Consider the following 10897-nt stretch of genomic DNA (forward strand, 5'->3'; position numbering starts at 1 on the left):
GTCGCCTGCTTTAAGCGGAGCGGGCGCCTCGGGTCGGGGTTCCGCTCTGGCCGCAGCTCCTCCGCCCGCCGCCAGGATGATGTGCGGGGGGCCCTCCGCCACGCAGCCCGCCACGGCCGAGACCCAGGCCATCGCCGACCAGGTAGGAGGGAGCGGGTGGGGCTCCGGAAGGCGCTCCCGGCTGCGAGGCCTGCGGGTGCGAGCCTGCCCCTGGGGTCCCCGGGGCCCCGCCTCGGTTTCCCCTCTGCGGCCGCAGGCAGGTGGTAGGAGGGTGCGCCGAGCGGGCCGGTCGGGGCCAGAGCGGGCGGAAGCACCCGAACGGCTCCTTCGGCGCCCCTCCCCTGCCGCCAGCCCGCTGCCCCCCGGCCGCCCCGGGCCTCGCTCGGGTGGCTCCACCGCCCGACCGCAGTGCAGGTTGGTGACTCAGCCCCACGAGACCCGTGAAATGAGGAATTCGCAGGGACTGCTGTGCGAGCCCCGCCTGGGCCGCGGCTCCCGGCCCTGCCCCCGCAGCCCCTCCTCGCCGGGACCGGAGGGTCCTCTCCGGTCAGGGGAGTTGGAGCGGGCGTGAGGTCATTTGCTCCTGAATTTGGTGTGAAAGTGACCTGTGGCGGAGGTGTTGCTGCTGGCAGGCACCGAGGCGGCCAGCCGGTCTGCTGGAGGTGTCTAAGAGGACAGGGGCAGGGGGAATCCCCACCTCTGCACCCGGTGCTGCCTCCTTTCTGGAGCACTCTGGGGCACGCAAAGGGCGCATCTGTGACTGACCCCGGGTCAGAAGACTTTCTGCGCCGGCCCCCGCCCCGTGAGCAGCGCCACCAGCCCTGGGCGCTTGGGCCTTGGGCCTCTGTGCCCCCTTGGCTGCAGCCCAGCCCCTCTTTCTCCCGGTCGGTCCTGGGACCGATGAGCTCCCACTCTGTAGGGAGGGGCCGGGCCTGGCAGTCGAGGCTGCCGCGTTACCTGTTCTGCCACCTGGCGCCTGGGTTTTCTTTCCATTCTTTGCCAGCGGCCTGGGGCTTTCGGCCCCTCCTGAAGCAGACAGAGAGGTGAATCCCTCCCAAAACCCTGGGCCGTGGTGGGGGTGTCACTCACCCCCCCAGAACCACCCCTCCCCCCGCCTTTCGCAAACTGTCAGCAGAGTCCATTCCCTGCAGACCTAGCGTGGCGTTTTGCACAAAGAAGGGGGCTCCTGTGTCTGAGTATTTAGACACAGGTAAGCCCCGCCCCGGAGAAAGGCATTTGGCGCAATGAGCACCGTGAGTTGCACAGGTAAGATAAGGATCAACTTCTGCCCAAAAGCTCTACGTCTTTTTTTTTTTTTTTTAACGTTTGTTTATTTTTGAGAGAAAGAGAGCATGAGAGGGAGAGGGACCGAGAGCCAGGGAGTTACAGAATCCAAAGCAGGCTCCAGGCTCCAAGCTGTCAGCACGGAGCCCGATGCGGGGCTCGAACTCACGGACCGCGAGATCATGACCTGAGCTGAAGTCGGACGCTCCACCGACTGAGCCACCCGGGCGCCCCACAGAAGGCTCTACATCTTAAGACGCAGTAGGGGCACCTGGGTGACTTCCAACCTCAGCTCAGGTCACGATCTCGCTGTTGGAGAGCTTGAGCCCCGCATCGGACTCACTGTCAGCTCAGAGCCGGCTTTGGAGCCTCTGCCCCCTTCCCCCGCCCCTTCCTCTCTCTCTCTCTCTCTCTCTCTCTCTCTCTCTCTCAGAAATGAATAAACATTTAAAAATAAAATAAACATGCAGTCAAGTGCATTTTACCTGCGAAGCCCTGTGCCTGCCGCCTCCGGTGCCTGGGGACACATTTGGAGGCTGTAATGCCCTCCGGAGAGGAGTGGCAAAGACAGTCATGACCTCTCTAGAATAGAAGGGGAAATTTAAATCTATGACTGAACTTAGTTTAAAATTTTGAATTTTAAGAGGGAATAATCATATACAGCCTCTTCGTCAAACTGTTCGGCTGTGAACTGGAAAGGAAAACGGGGCGTCAACTCGTATATAGCGTCGTGACGGAAATTTTAAAATCACCCATGCCTAGAACACGAAGGGCCAACGACTTGCTTGGGCCCAAGCACTGTCGCGGGAGTCGGTAGATTTAAGGAGCTTTCTGCCCTCTGTCGGTAGAACTGACCGTGTAATGCCCCTCTCCGCTCTCAAGAACGCTCTTGCTGGAGAAGATCTGGAACGGGCGGGTGCGGGAATCCCGTTTGTAACTGTCCCCTCCCCTAGGTGAAGCCCCAGCTGGAGGAGCAGGAGAATAAGAAGTACACTATCTTTAAGGCGGTGGAGTTCAGGAGCCAGGTGGTCGCAGGGACGAACTACTTCATCAAGGTGAGGGTCAGCCTTGGGGGGGGGGGGGTTGGGGGGCAGGGCCCCGCCCCTATCCGGGACCCTCCTCACGCAGGCTGGTCCAGCAGGGGCACTTGGGGTCAGAGGTCCTCCGGCCTGCCCCTCACTGGCCTCTCTCCTCTCTGTCCGTCTCCAGGTTCAAGTCGATGATGACGAGTTTGTGCACATTCGAGTGTTTCAGAGTCTCCCGCACGAAAACAAACCCTTGGCCTTGTCCAGCTATCAGACCCACAAAGCCAGGCACGACGAACTGGCGTATTTCTAGTTCCCGCTCTGAACATGGCCCGTCCGTGTGGTTCTGTCCTCTGTGGACACGCCTGGGGTCATAAACGGGTGCCATTTCTTCACTGGGGGTGGGGGCGGGGTGTCGCGCAGCTCTTCTGACTTGCGTTGGGAGAGACAAAGTCAACCCAACCAGCGATCTTAATTGCTTTCAAAGAGCGCTTATATTCTCTTTTCAATACATATTTTTAAGTCTTGGCAAATTTATGCCTTCGTTTTGGATTCTTTTGGCTTCGTCGGAAACCACAGTCCCGTGTGGAAGCGTCAGGAAGCGTGAGAGTGGCGTGCTAATATGGTGGTTTGACGGCCACGTGACCGCTGTGCCACGTGGCGCCCCTCCTGGGTCACGTACTGGCCTGAGCTGGCCGGATGCCTCTTCTACCTACAGAGCTGCCCCCCGGGGGAGCCGCTCAAGGTCCCCGCAAGTGGACGGTATACCCAGGACTCCAGGAGCCTGTGCTGCAACCACAGCTCCCCATGCTCGGCTTCCACCGTGTCCTGTCTCGAGGCCTTAGTCTCCCCCATAAAATAAAAGGCTTTGGGCAAATCTGATTCTAGAGCATTAGCTCTGGATGTACTTAGACGCACTCACACACCACCCTCACACCCCAGTAGAAATACACACGCGTGTGCAGAGGACGCCATAGGTGTACGTGTACGTGTAGAATAGTTGTGAGGCCTCGCTGAGCACCATCCGCCTGGAAGGGTTCTTGAACTTAGCCTCCGAGCATCTGGGCAGCGGCACATCTCCGGTGTTCGACACAGGGTCCCCGCCATGAGCGAAGGCAGTGCGGTGGTTTGCCCTGTGTCTGTTTTGCAAATAAACAGCACGCGCATCGTTGCAAGAGTAGGGGCTGAGACGTCTGTGTGGTTCAGGCCATGGCAGAAAACCGTCCCCGAGGGTTCAAGTTGGTCTCAAATCACCACCCCACTCTGCATCGGCGGCGTGTGGCGCTTGGTGCCGGGTCGGCAGTGCAAGGCGCGGGCTGTCCAGATCGCGAGGGAAGGAAGAGCACACCAGGGTCGCAGGGTGAGCAGGCAGCTTGAAAGCGGCAAGAAGAGGGGCGCCCGGGGGGCTCAGTCGGTTGGGCGTCCGACTTCGGCTCAGGTCGTGATCTCACGGTTCGTGGGTTCGAGCCCCGCGTCGGGCTCTGCGCTGACCGCTCAGAGCCTGGAGCCTGCTTCTGATTCTGGGTCTCCCTCTCTCTCTGCCCCTCCCTCTGCTCTCAAAAATAAATAAACATTAAAAAAAAAATTTAAGTGGCAAGAAGAACACCTTAATGCCGGCTGTGTGTGTCCCAATCTCTGTTCTTGAACTAGAAGAATGAAGAGCTTTCCCAACAGGCTCTTGTCCTTGGTAGTGAAGCAATTTGGGGTTGAAATGAAGACCTAACAGAGAGAGAGGAGAGAGAACCCCAAGCAGGCTCCACAGTGTCAGCACAGAGCCCGATGCGGAGCTCAATCCCATGAACCTTGAGATCACGACCTGATCCAAAAATCGAGAGTCTTGAGGCTTAACCAGCTGAGCCACCCAGGTGCCCCTCCCCCCACTTGTAAGAGCTATTGATACATTAGCAATGTACATTAGCAATATTTTCTCCAAGTTGTAATTTGTTTTGAGTCCTAGATTAAAAGCCCGTCTCCAGACCCAGACTGTAGAGAAACTCACCCGTTCCTCTAGAATTTTAATTTTTTAAATTTTTTCGTATGGATTTTGAGAAAAATAGCAAGTGGGGAGGGGCAGAGAGAGAGAGAACCCCAAGCAGGCCCCAGTGCGGGGCTCGAACTCCACGAACCATGAGATCATGATCTGGGCTGAAGTCAAGAGTCGGACGCCGTCTGAGCCACCCAGGCGCCCCTAGAATTCTAGGTTTTTTTTCAGCCCTTGTATGCTGGAGCCACGGCCCTGCTTTTGCAAGGTCAGAAAATGTGCATTAATGCCATTTCCGGGCAGCTCCGTTAGGGCCTCCGAGGCACCCCACCTGGTAATGATGGATTAGTGACACCAACGATTGTGTCCAACGCACAAGTGACGTCAGTTATCTGTTCCTCTATCTCTAGGCCAACGTGCGTCTGCTCCCTTGTGAGTCGGCTGGCTGGATCTGTGCCGGCACCGGGTTCTGGGAGCACTCCGAGACCGGGTGCTGCGGGGTGCGCTCCGAGCTGGGGAGGCTCTGCCGGGGCAGAAGCAGGGCGTGCACGGCGCACTGACCTGTTCAGCCCGAGTGGGGGCGCGGGGTCAGGCCTTGGGAAGAGCGACATTCGCCGAGAATCCCGGGCGGAGGAGAGGAGCCTCAGCTGAGGGCAGCGGGGAAAGGTGCCCCCCTGCTGGCCCGAGGAGAGGGTGCTTGGTCCCACCCGGGGAGCACGAGGACTGGGGTCTGACTCCCGGCGGTGGGACCGGTCCCTGTAGCAGCCTTCTGGGTCCCGGAGAAACACAACACTCGGGGCGCTTAGCAAGGGCCCCCCTCCCCCGCTCCTGTATGCGCACTCGCTCGCTCTCTCGCTCTCAAAAAAAAAGCGGGGCAAAGGATGAAAAATTCTATAGTGAAATGGGCAAAGACCTGAACAGCCACGACAACCTGTAACACGTCCACACAATGAGAAGAGCAGAGCGAAACCACGTCGGGTGCCGGTCTCTGTCCTGCCCTACAGTCAAGCGTCCGGACCTGCTAACCCCACTGCGGGCCGGGACCGGGAATGCAAACAGGTACAAGCCCTTCGCAGACACCCGGGTGACCTCTCGGGACTACACGGCACGCGCCCTTCCCGCTGGCGCTCCCCCGCACGTTGGTCCGTGAGCCCGGATTACTGGTGCGGATATTTCGGTCATTCACTTCCCCGACCTGGCCACGGGCACGGAGTCCCCAGTGGCTGGCACCGGGCAGGCAGTTGACAAAGTGACCCGATAACGCAGGAGGCTGTAATTCTTCTCTAACTCGGGGCTTTCTCGGCTCACCTCTGCGGGGCCTGGGACCGGGCCCCCCTCGCCTGTCCGTCCCGACCTGCCCTGGCCTCTGCCGTAGCGGCTCTGCTCCAGCGTCCAACCCAGTGGGGCCCACACCCGCCCCAGGCCAGGCAGCACACCTCAAAAACCCAGGGGTGCCCGCCCCTGTGGGGTGAACTTCGACCAATTGGAGAAGACTGGAGAGGTGCCCCGCTTGACCACTTGGCCAGCTAGGTCACACGCTGCCATGCATCTTCTCCCCCCTCTCCCTGCCTTGTCCCTTTTCCTGTTCTTACCTGCCCCTTGGGAGGGCACCCCCTCCCCCGTACCGCTTAGTGCAAGGGTGGGGCCCGGGCTCCCTTCCAGGAACGCAGCCTGAGGGACCCCCTGCCGGTGTGGTCTCCAGGGTGGGGCCTGCACCTGAGGCCGGGCTTCCCGCCCTCCCCAGGGGACGTCTGCGGCAGGAACCCTCCTGATGGTTGAGGTTCAAGGCCGTGCGTGTCCTCTGCTGGACATCTCATGCGGAGTGTCAGAGAGGGAAAGGTGACCGTGTCGGGACTCACCGGGCTTCATCCCCATCCCCATCACAGGAGGCAGTGGGTTGAATAATGTCCCCCTGGGATATCCCTGGCCCAGTGCCCGGAGCCTGTGGATGTTATCTCACAGGGCAAGGGGACTTGTCAGATGTGATTAAGCTAAGGGTCTGGAGCTGGAGAGGTGATCCCGGACTGTCTGGGGCCCCAATGTCATCCCGGGGTCCTCAGAAGAAGAGGCAGGGGTCGGGGTCAGACTGAAGCCACACCACGGCTGTGAAGTCATGAGGGCCCCTCTAAAGTCTGGAAGAGGCTGGGCACATTCTCCCTGGAACCTTCCAGAGGACCCAGCCCCGCCCACCTACTTGTACAAGTCTGATCTCCAGAGTCGCTTTAAGCCACTGCATTTGTGGAAGTGTGCCACAGCAGCCCCAAAGGGTCGTCCACCAGGAGGGCCTTGCGGGCCAGCTAAGGGGCACAGGAGTCAGCAGGGGGGTGGAGAGGCGGAGTTCAAGGTGTTCCAGACATGAAGCAGATCCCTCTCCCACCCTTCTCCTGCTTTTCCTTCCAGGGCAAGGGGCCTGGCATTCTGGAGACTGCCTGGGGAGCTACTCACAAAGGTGTGGGTGAATCACAGTGTGGGTGAATCACTGTGGGAACACAGTACCTGCCCGGCCTGTAGGACCGGCTGTCACCACCCAGGTGTGAAGGGATTGAGACCCAGGAGCAGTGACATCCATCAGGGATGAGGCTGGTCCTTGGACTCTAGCGGGGCTGGGGGCGGGGCCTGAGAAAGGGAACCCACCCTCCTGGGATCCCTGCCCGCAGGAGGAGCTTAGAGGCCAGCCCCCAGGGCACAGAACAGAGTGGGTGGGACAAGGGGACCTGGGCCACCGTGGGTGGGTTGGGCAAGCTCTTTCCCTTAAGACATACGTGTTTACGGCCTCAGCTCCCATGCTGGGCTGGCTGGCTGGCTGGTGGCAGGGGCTTCGGGTACCAGGGGATAATTAACGGGGGGTTCCTGAGGCGGGAGGAATCATTGCACTTCAACACCATGGCCAGAAAAAGATTTATTTACGGGTAATCATAAGTCAGTAGGACCAGCACACAGACACGGCCTCTACAGCGCTGACAGGGACTTTACAAACACGTGCACAGGACGGAGGGCTGGAGACCCCAGCACTGGAGAAACCACCCCCTGGCCCTCCCCCGCAGCCGGGCCCCAGGGGCAACGTGCTCCGACCCGAGGGGGTCACACAGCCTCCACAGTCTGAGTTAACTTCCAGGAAGGCCCAGGCCAGCCCCCGCTGGGCTCTGAGTCAGCACCTCAACCCTCCTGTCCGCCCAGTCGTGCGGTCATTGGCTGGAATCCCAACTAAAATTCGACATCAGAAAGTATGCAGCTATAAAGCCGAAAGCACTCAAAACACCATCCACACACTCTTCACCTTGGAGCCTACACGTTGTACGTTAGGAATTCACTTTCAGTTCCCCAAACGGGAACATCTGTGCTACCCGTCAGGACAACAGGCCCACACGCTTTGCGGGGTGCACCCAGGCACCTTTCGCTCCCCACCTGTGCTCTCTGGGATGTCCTGAAGGCCGCTGCCAAGCCCGCCAATTCTCCCTTTCTGCCCCTCTCCCCCGCCCCGCCGCCCTCACCCCCTCATGCCGGGAGCCGAGTCCTGCACGAGAAACGAAATGTAGTGGCTCTCTGAAGCCAGAGGCCCTGTCCCACAGCTCGGAACGGTGTGGGGTGGGGTGCGCCCCGCTCCCTCCCCAGACCGCCGGGCTCCGCGGAGCAGACGGAGGGTGCTAGGCCCTCCTCACCGTCAGCTCCATTCTGCTGCACCCTCGCCATCCGGCTCCCCAGGACACCTGCAGGGCAACGAGGGACGGCCGGGACAGGGAGTGGTCAGGGGCTTCAGGAGGTCTCTTCCCACCAGAATGGGCTTCCGGAGGCAGAAGGTGGAAACTTGCCCACCGTGGTGTGGGGGCTGCCCCACCCAGGGCTCATCTGCAGCCAGGGTTCAGCGACCGAACCAAGTGGCCTGCCCCGAGCACAGGGCTCGGCTCTGCTGGGACAGCGGGAAAGCTTCTAGAACAGCTGTTTACTCTGCCAGAATTTAAGGAGAAAATTCTAGGAAGAACTTTCCATTCATACAAAGCTTGGAAATATTCTCGAAGTCAGAACTAAAGTTAACTCGTTAAACTCCGTCTTAAGCAAAGGAACATGTGGTGGGTGGTGTCTGTGAGCACGACCTCTTAAGACAGGCAGGAATGTGGTTTGTAAGACCCTGTGCTTTGGTCAGAGTCTCCCTTCAGTAAGACAGGAAACGTCCTGCACCGAGAATCACCTGCAGAAGTCCACGGGGAGACTCATGCACCGGAAGCCCGGGATTTTAGGAACCTGGCCACCATGGGGCAGCACTGAGGCCAGCCTGGGACACAGACCCCGAGGCCCAGTGCCTGTGTCACTAGCACTAGAGCCCCGTGCACTACGCCACAGGGTGGCGACGAGTGCAAGCTCCGGGCTGGGGTCTGCCCCGCCCCCTGCCGGCAGAGGGTGGAAGTGCAGGGCTGGATTCTGCAACCTGGGGGGGGGGGTGAGGGGGGGTGGAGGGGGCTCTATAAACAAGCACTCAAGGTTCTTGACACTTTTCACCCTCAAAGGCCCCCCTGACCACCCGACCGCCCCTGCCACAAAGCGACTGCAGCACACACACACACACACACACACACACACACACACACACACACGCAACACCAGCTCCCTGGCCACATGTGTGCACTTGGGTCACTGTGCTTTGAGGGTCCAGCCTGACCAGCACCCTCTGGGCAGAAATGAAGTGGGAGGTCTCCTGGGCTCCCAGAGCTGCCCTCCCAGGGATGGGGGTCCTTCTGAGTGCCCACCCGGCGCAGGCATCTAACGTGTTCCCTCTGAGCACACGGGACCCGGCTCTGAAGGAAGTCCTAATGTAAACAGTTCACGGAGTGACGGGATGAGAGAAATCACCTGCAGCCGGTCGGCAGGAGCTGGTGTGGAATGAACACGGGTGGGCTTGGTGGCCACGCCCCTCTGGGGGCAGAGTGGCATCTGGGGGCCCCGCGGCTCCCATGAGACTCAGACAGCCAGGACCCCACTCACAGCATCCTGGCCTGCACAGTCGCCCCTCTGCCCACTCAAACTTCCTTCCCCGCCTTCCGGCCCAGGCAGGTGCTAGGGTGGGGGGTTCCTACAGAAACCCTGTCCCATGGGGACATGTGCACGGAGACCCCAGCAACCTGCTGGGGGGCAGAGAAGGAAGACAGAGATTCTGGTTATCCTGGTGCCGGAATCCAGAGTGCTCACAGGTGCCTGTGATTCAGGCAGACGCAGCCCCGACGCCCTGGGGCAGGTGGTCCCATCGAAGGGCAGGAGGGATAAAGGAGGGGGCGTGCTCACAGCGCAGGTCCAACAGCTAGAACGCTGTCACCTCCTTTACCGTACATTTCAACTAGCAGTGAACGTGAGGTCCAGCAAGGAGGGAATGGCAGTCAGGAGTGGCCTCGGGACACCCAGTGAGGCCAGGGCCCCGCCCGCCTGGCCCTGCCCCACCTGCCTGCTCCCCAGAGGCAAGGGTTCACCCTTCGGGGGCTCCATCACACAGCATTACTTTCCTGGACGATGAAGGTGGGGAGGAGGGGGATTCTGCATCGACACGGGGACTCAGGCATCATGTTGCCGGCGGGGCGCCCTGCCTCCGTTCTGAACACGAAAAGCACGCCAAACCAGGCTCAGTCCATTGTAAAGTTAGACGACATTTACAAAATTGGTTCCGACAAGGTCAAGAACAGCACAACAAAGCGTCACTTTTACCATCGCTGACATACATTAAAGAATAACGCAGATTACCACGACGACCTTAGCAAGACTTGGCAATGATCTGAAAATGGTTTTAAAAAAAGAGTAGTTTGTAATTCATCTTTAAGGCCTACAGAAGCTTTGAAAAACCATATTGAAATCTGTCCTCTGGTAATAAGCAGGCGACTTAGGACTGATACACTTCTCATTTTAAAATATATAATTATTACTCTGCATGTTACTAAACTATGGAAAGTAAAAACAAAGATTTACTCTAATTTGGACCCAACCTATGGAAAAAAAAAAAAAAGAAAGGAAGAAAAAACCGCTGCTAGTGACCACGGCTGACCTCTGGGTGGGAAATTCTAAGCACAGACCAGCCAGGGCCCGCGTGTCTACGCAGGACCACGCCCAGGATAGCAGTGGGCTCAGCAGCAGCGCGTGGCCAGCGCAGCTCGCCGGGAGAAGCTGCTGCGGTTCCTGCGGGAGCCCCGCGCCCTGCAGGGGCTCTTGGGATGCCGGGGTCCGGCTGCTGGGGGCAGAGGGCTCAAGACCCCACCACTCCCAGCGGTCGGGGCTTCTCGGTCGGAGGAACTTGGGATGAGAACGTCCGAGATCCAGCCAGAAAGCTCACAGTTTCACGGGAAGTTTAGGGGCGGAATAACTATCGTTCTATGTACAGTTGGGGGAAGTAAAAGCATCAAGTGTAACACGAAGCCTGAGCCCCTGAAATAAAACTTAAAGAACAGAGGATCAGCGTCTGCAGCGTTCCCAAGGCCATGGTACACACAGAGTAAGCCCCTACGCCCCACACGGTATCCTCACGGAGGGTTTTCCACCATCTCGTCGCAGAGAGATACCATGGCCCGTGCACGGGCTGCCCGGTGCTAACGCACGAGAGCGGACACTCAGGACGTGGACAGACTGGGAAGAA

The 10897-nt window shown here is 59.3% G+C and overlaps 1 protein-coding gene across 1 annotated transcript; it reads left to right on the top strand.

Annotated features, from left to right (window-relative positions):
* CSTB (cystatin B) lies at nt 1–2846 on the top strand. Its single transcript, XM_042998874.1, has 3 exons — nt 1–142; nt 2238–2339; nt 2494–2846. Exons 1-3 carry the CDS (start codon nt 77–79, stop codon nt 2620–2622), a joined length of 297 nt encoding a protein of 98 aa, XP_042854808.1. The 5' UTR covers nt 1–76; the 3' UTR covers nt 2623–2846.
* Nucleotides 2847–10897: the final 8051 nt, after the last annotated feature.

Source organism: Panthera tigris, chromosome C2, assembly GCF_018350195.1.
Source record: "Panthera tigris isolate Pti1 chromosome C2, P.tigris_Pti1_mat1.1, whole genome shotgun sequence".
NCBI classification, from domain to species: domain Eukaryota; kingdom Metazoa; phylum Chordata; class Mammalia; order Carnivora; family Felidae; genus Panthera; species Panthera tigris.

Coding starts and splice junctions, on each gene's coding strand:
- CSTB (XM_042998874.1), top strand. CDS start 77: ATGATGTGCGGGGGGCCCTCCGCCACGCAGCCCGCCACGGCCGAGACC. Junction 143..2,237: donor CCCAGGCCATCGCCGACCAG/GTAGGAGGGAGC, acceptor CCCCTCCCCTAG/GTGAAGCCCCAGCTGGAGGA. Junction 2,340..2,493: donor GGACGAACTACTTCATCAAG/GTGAGGGTCAGC, acceptor GTCCGTCTCCAG/GTTCAAGTCGATGATGACGA.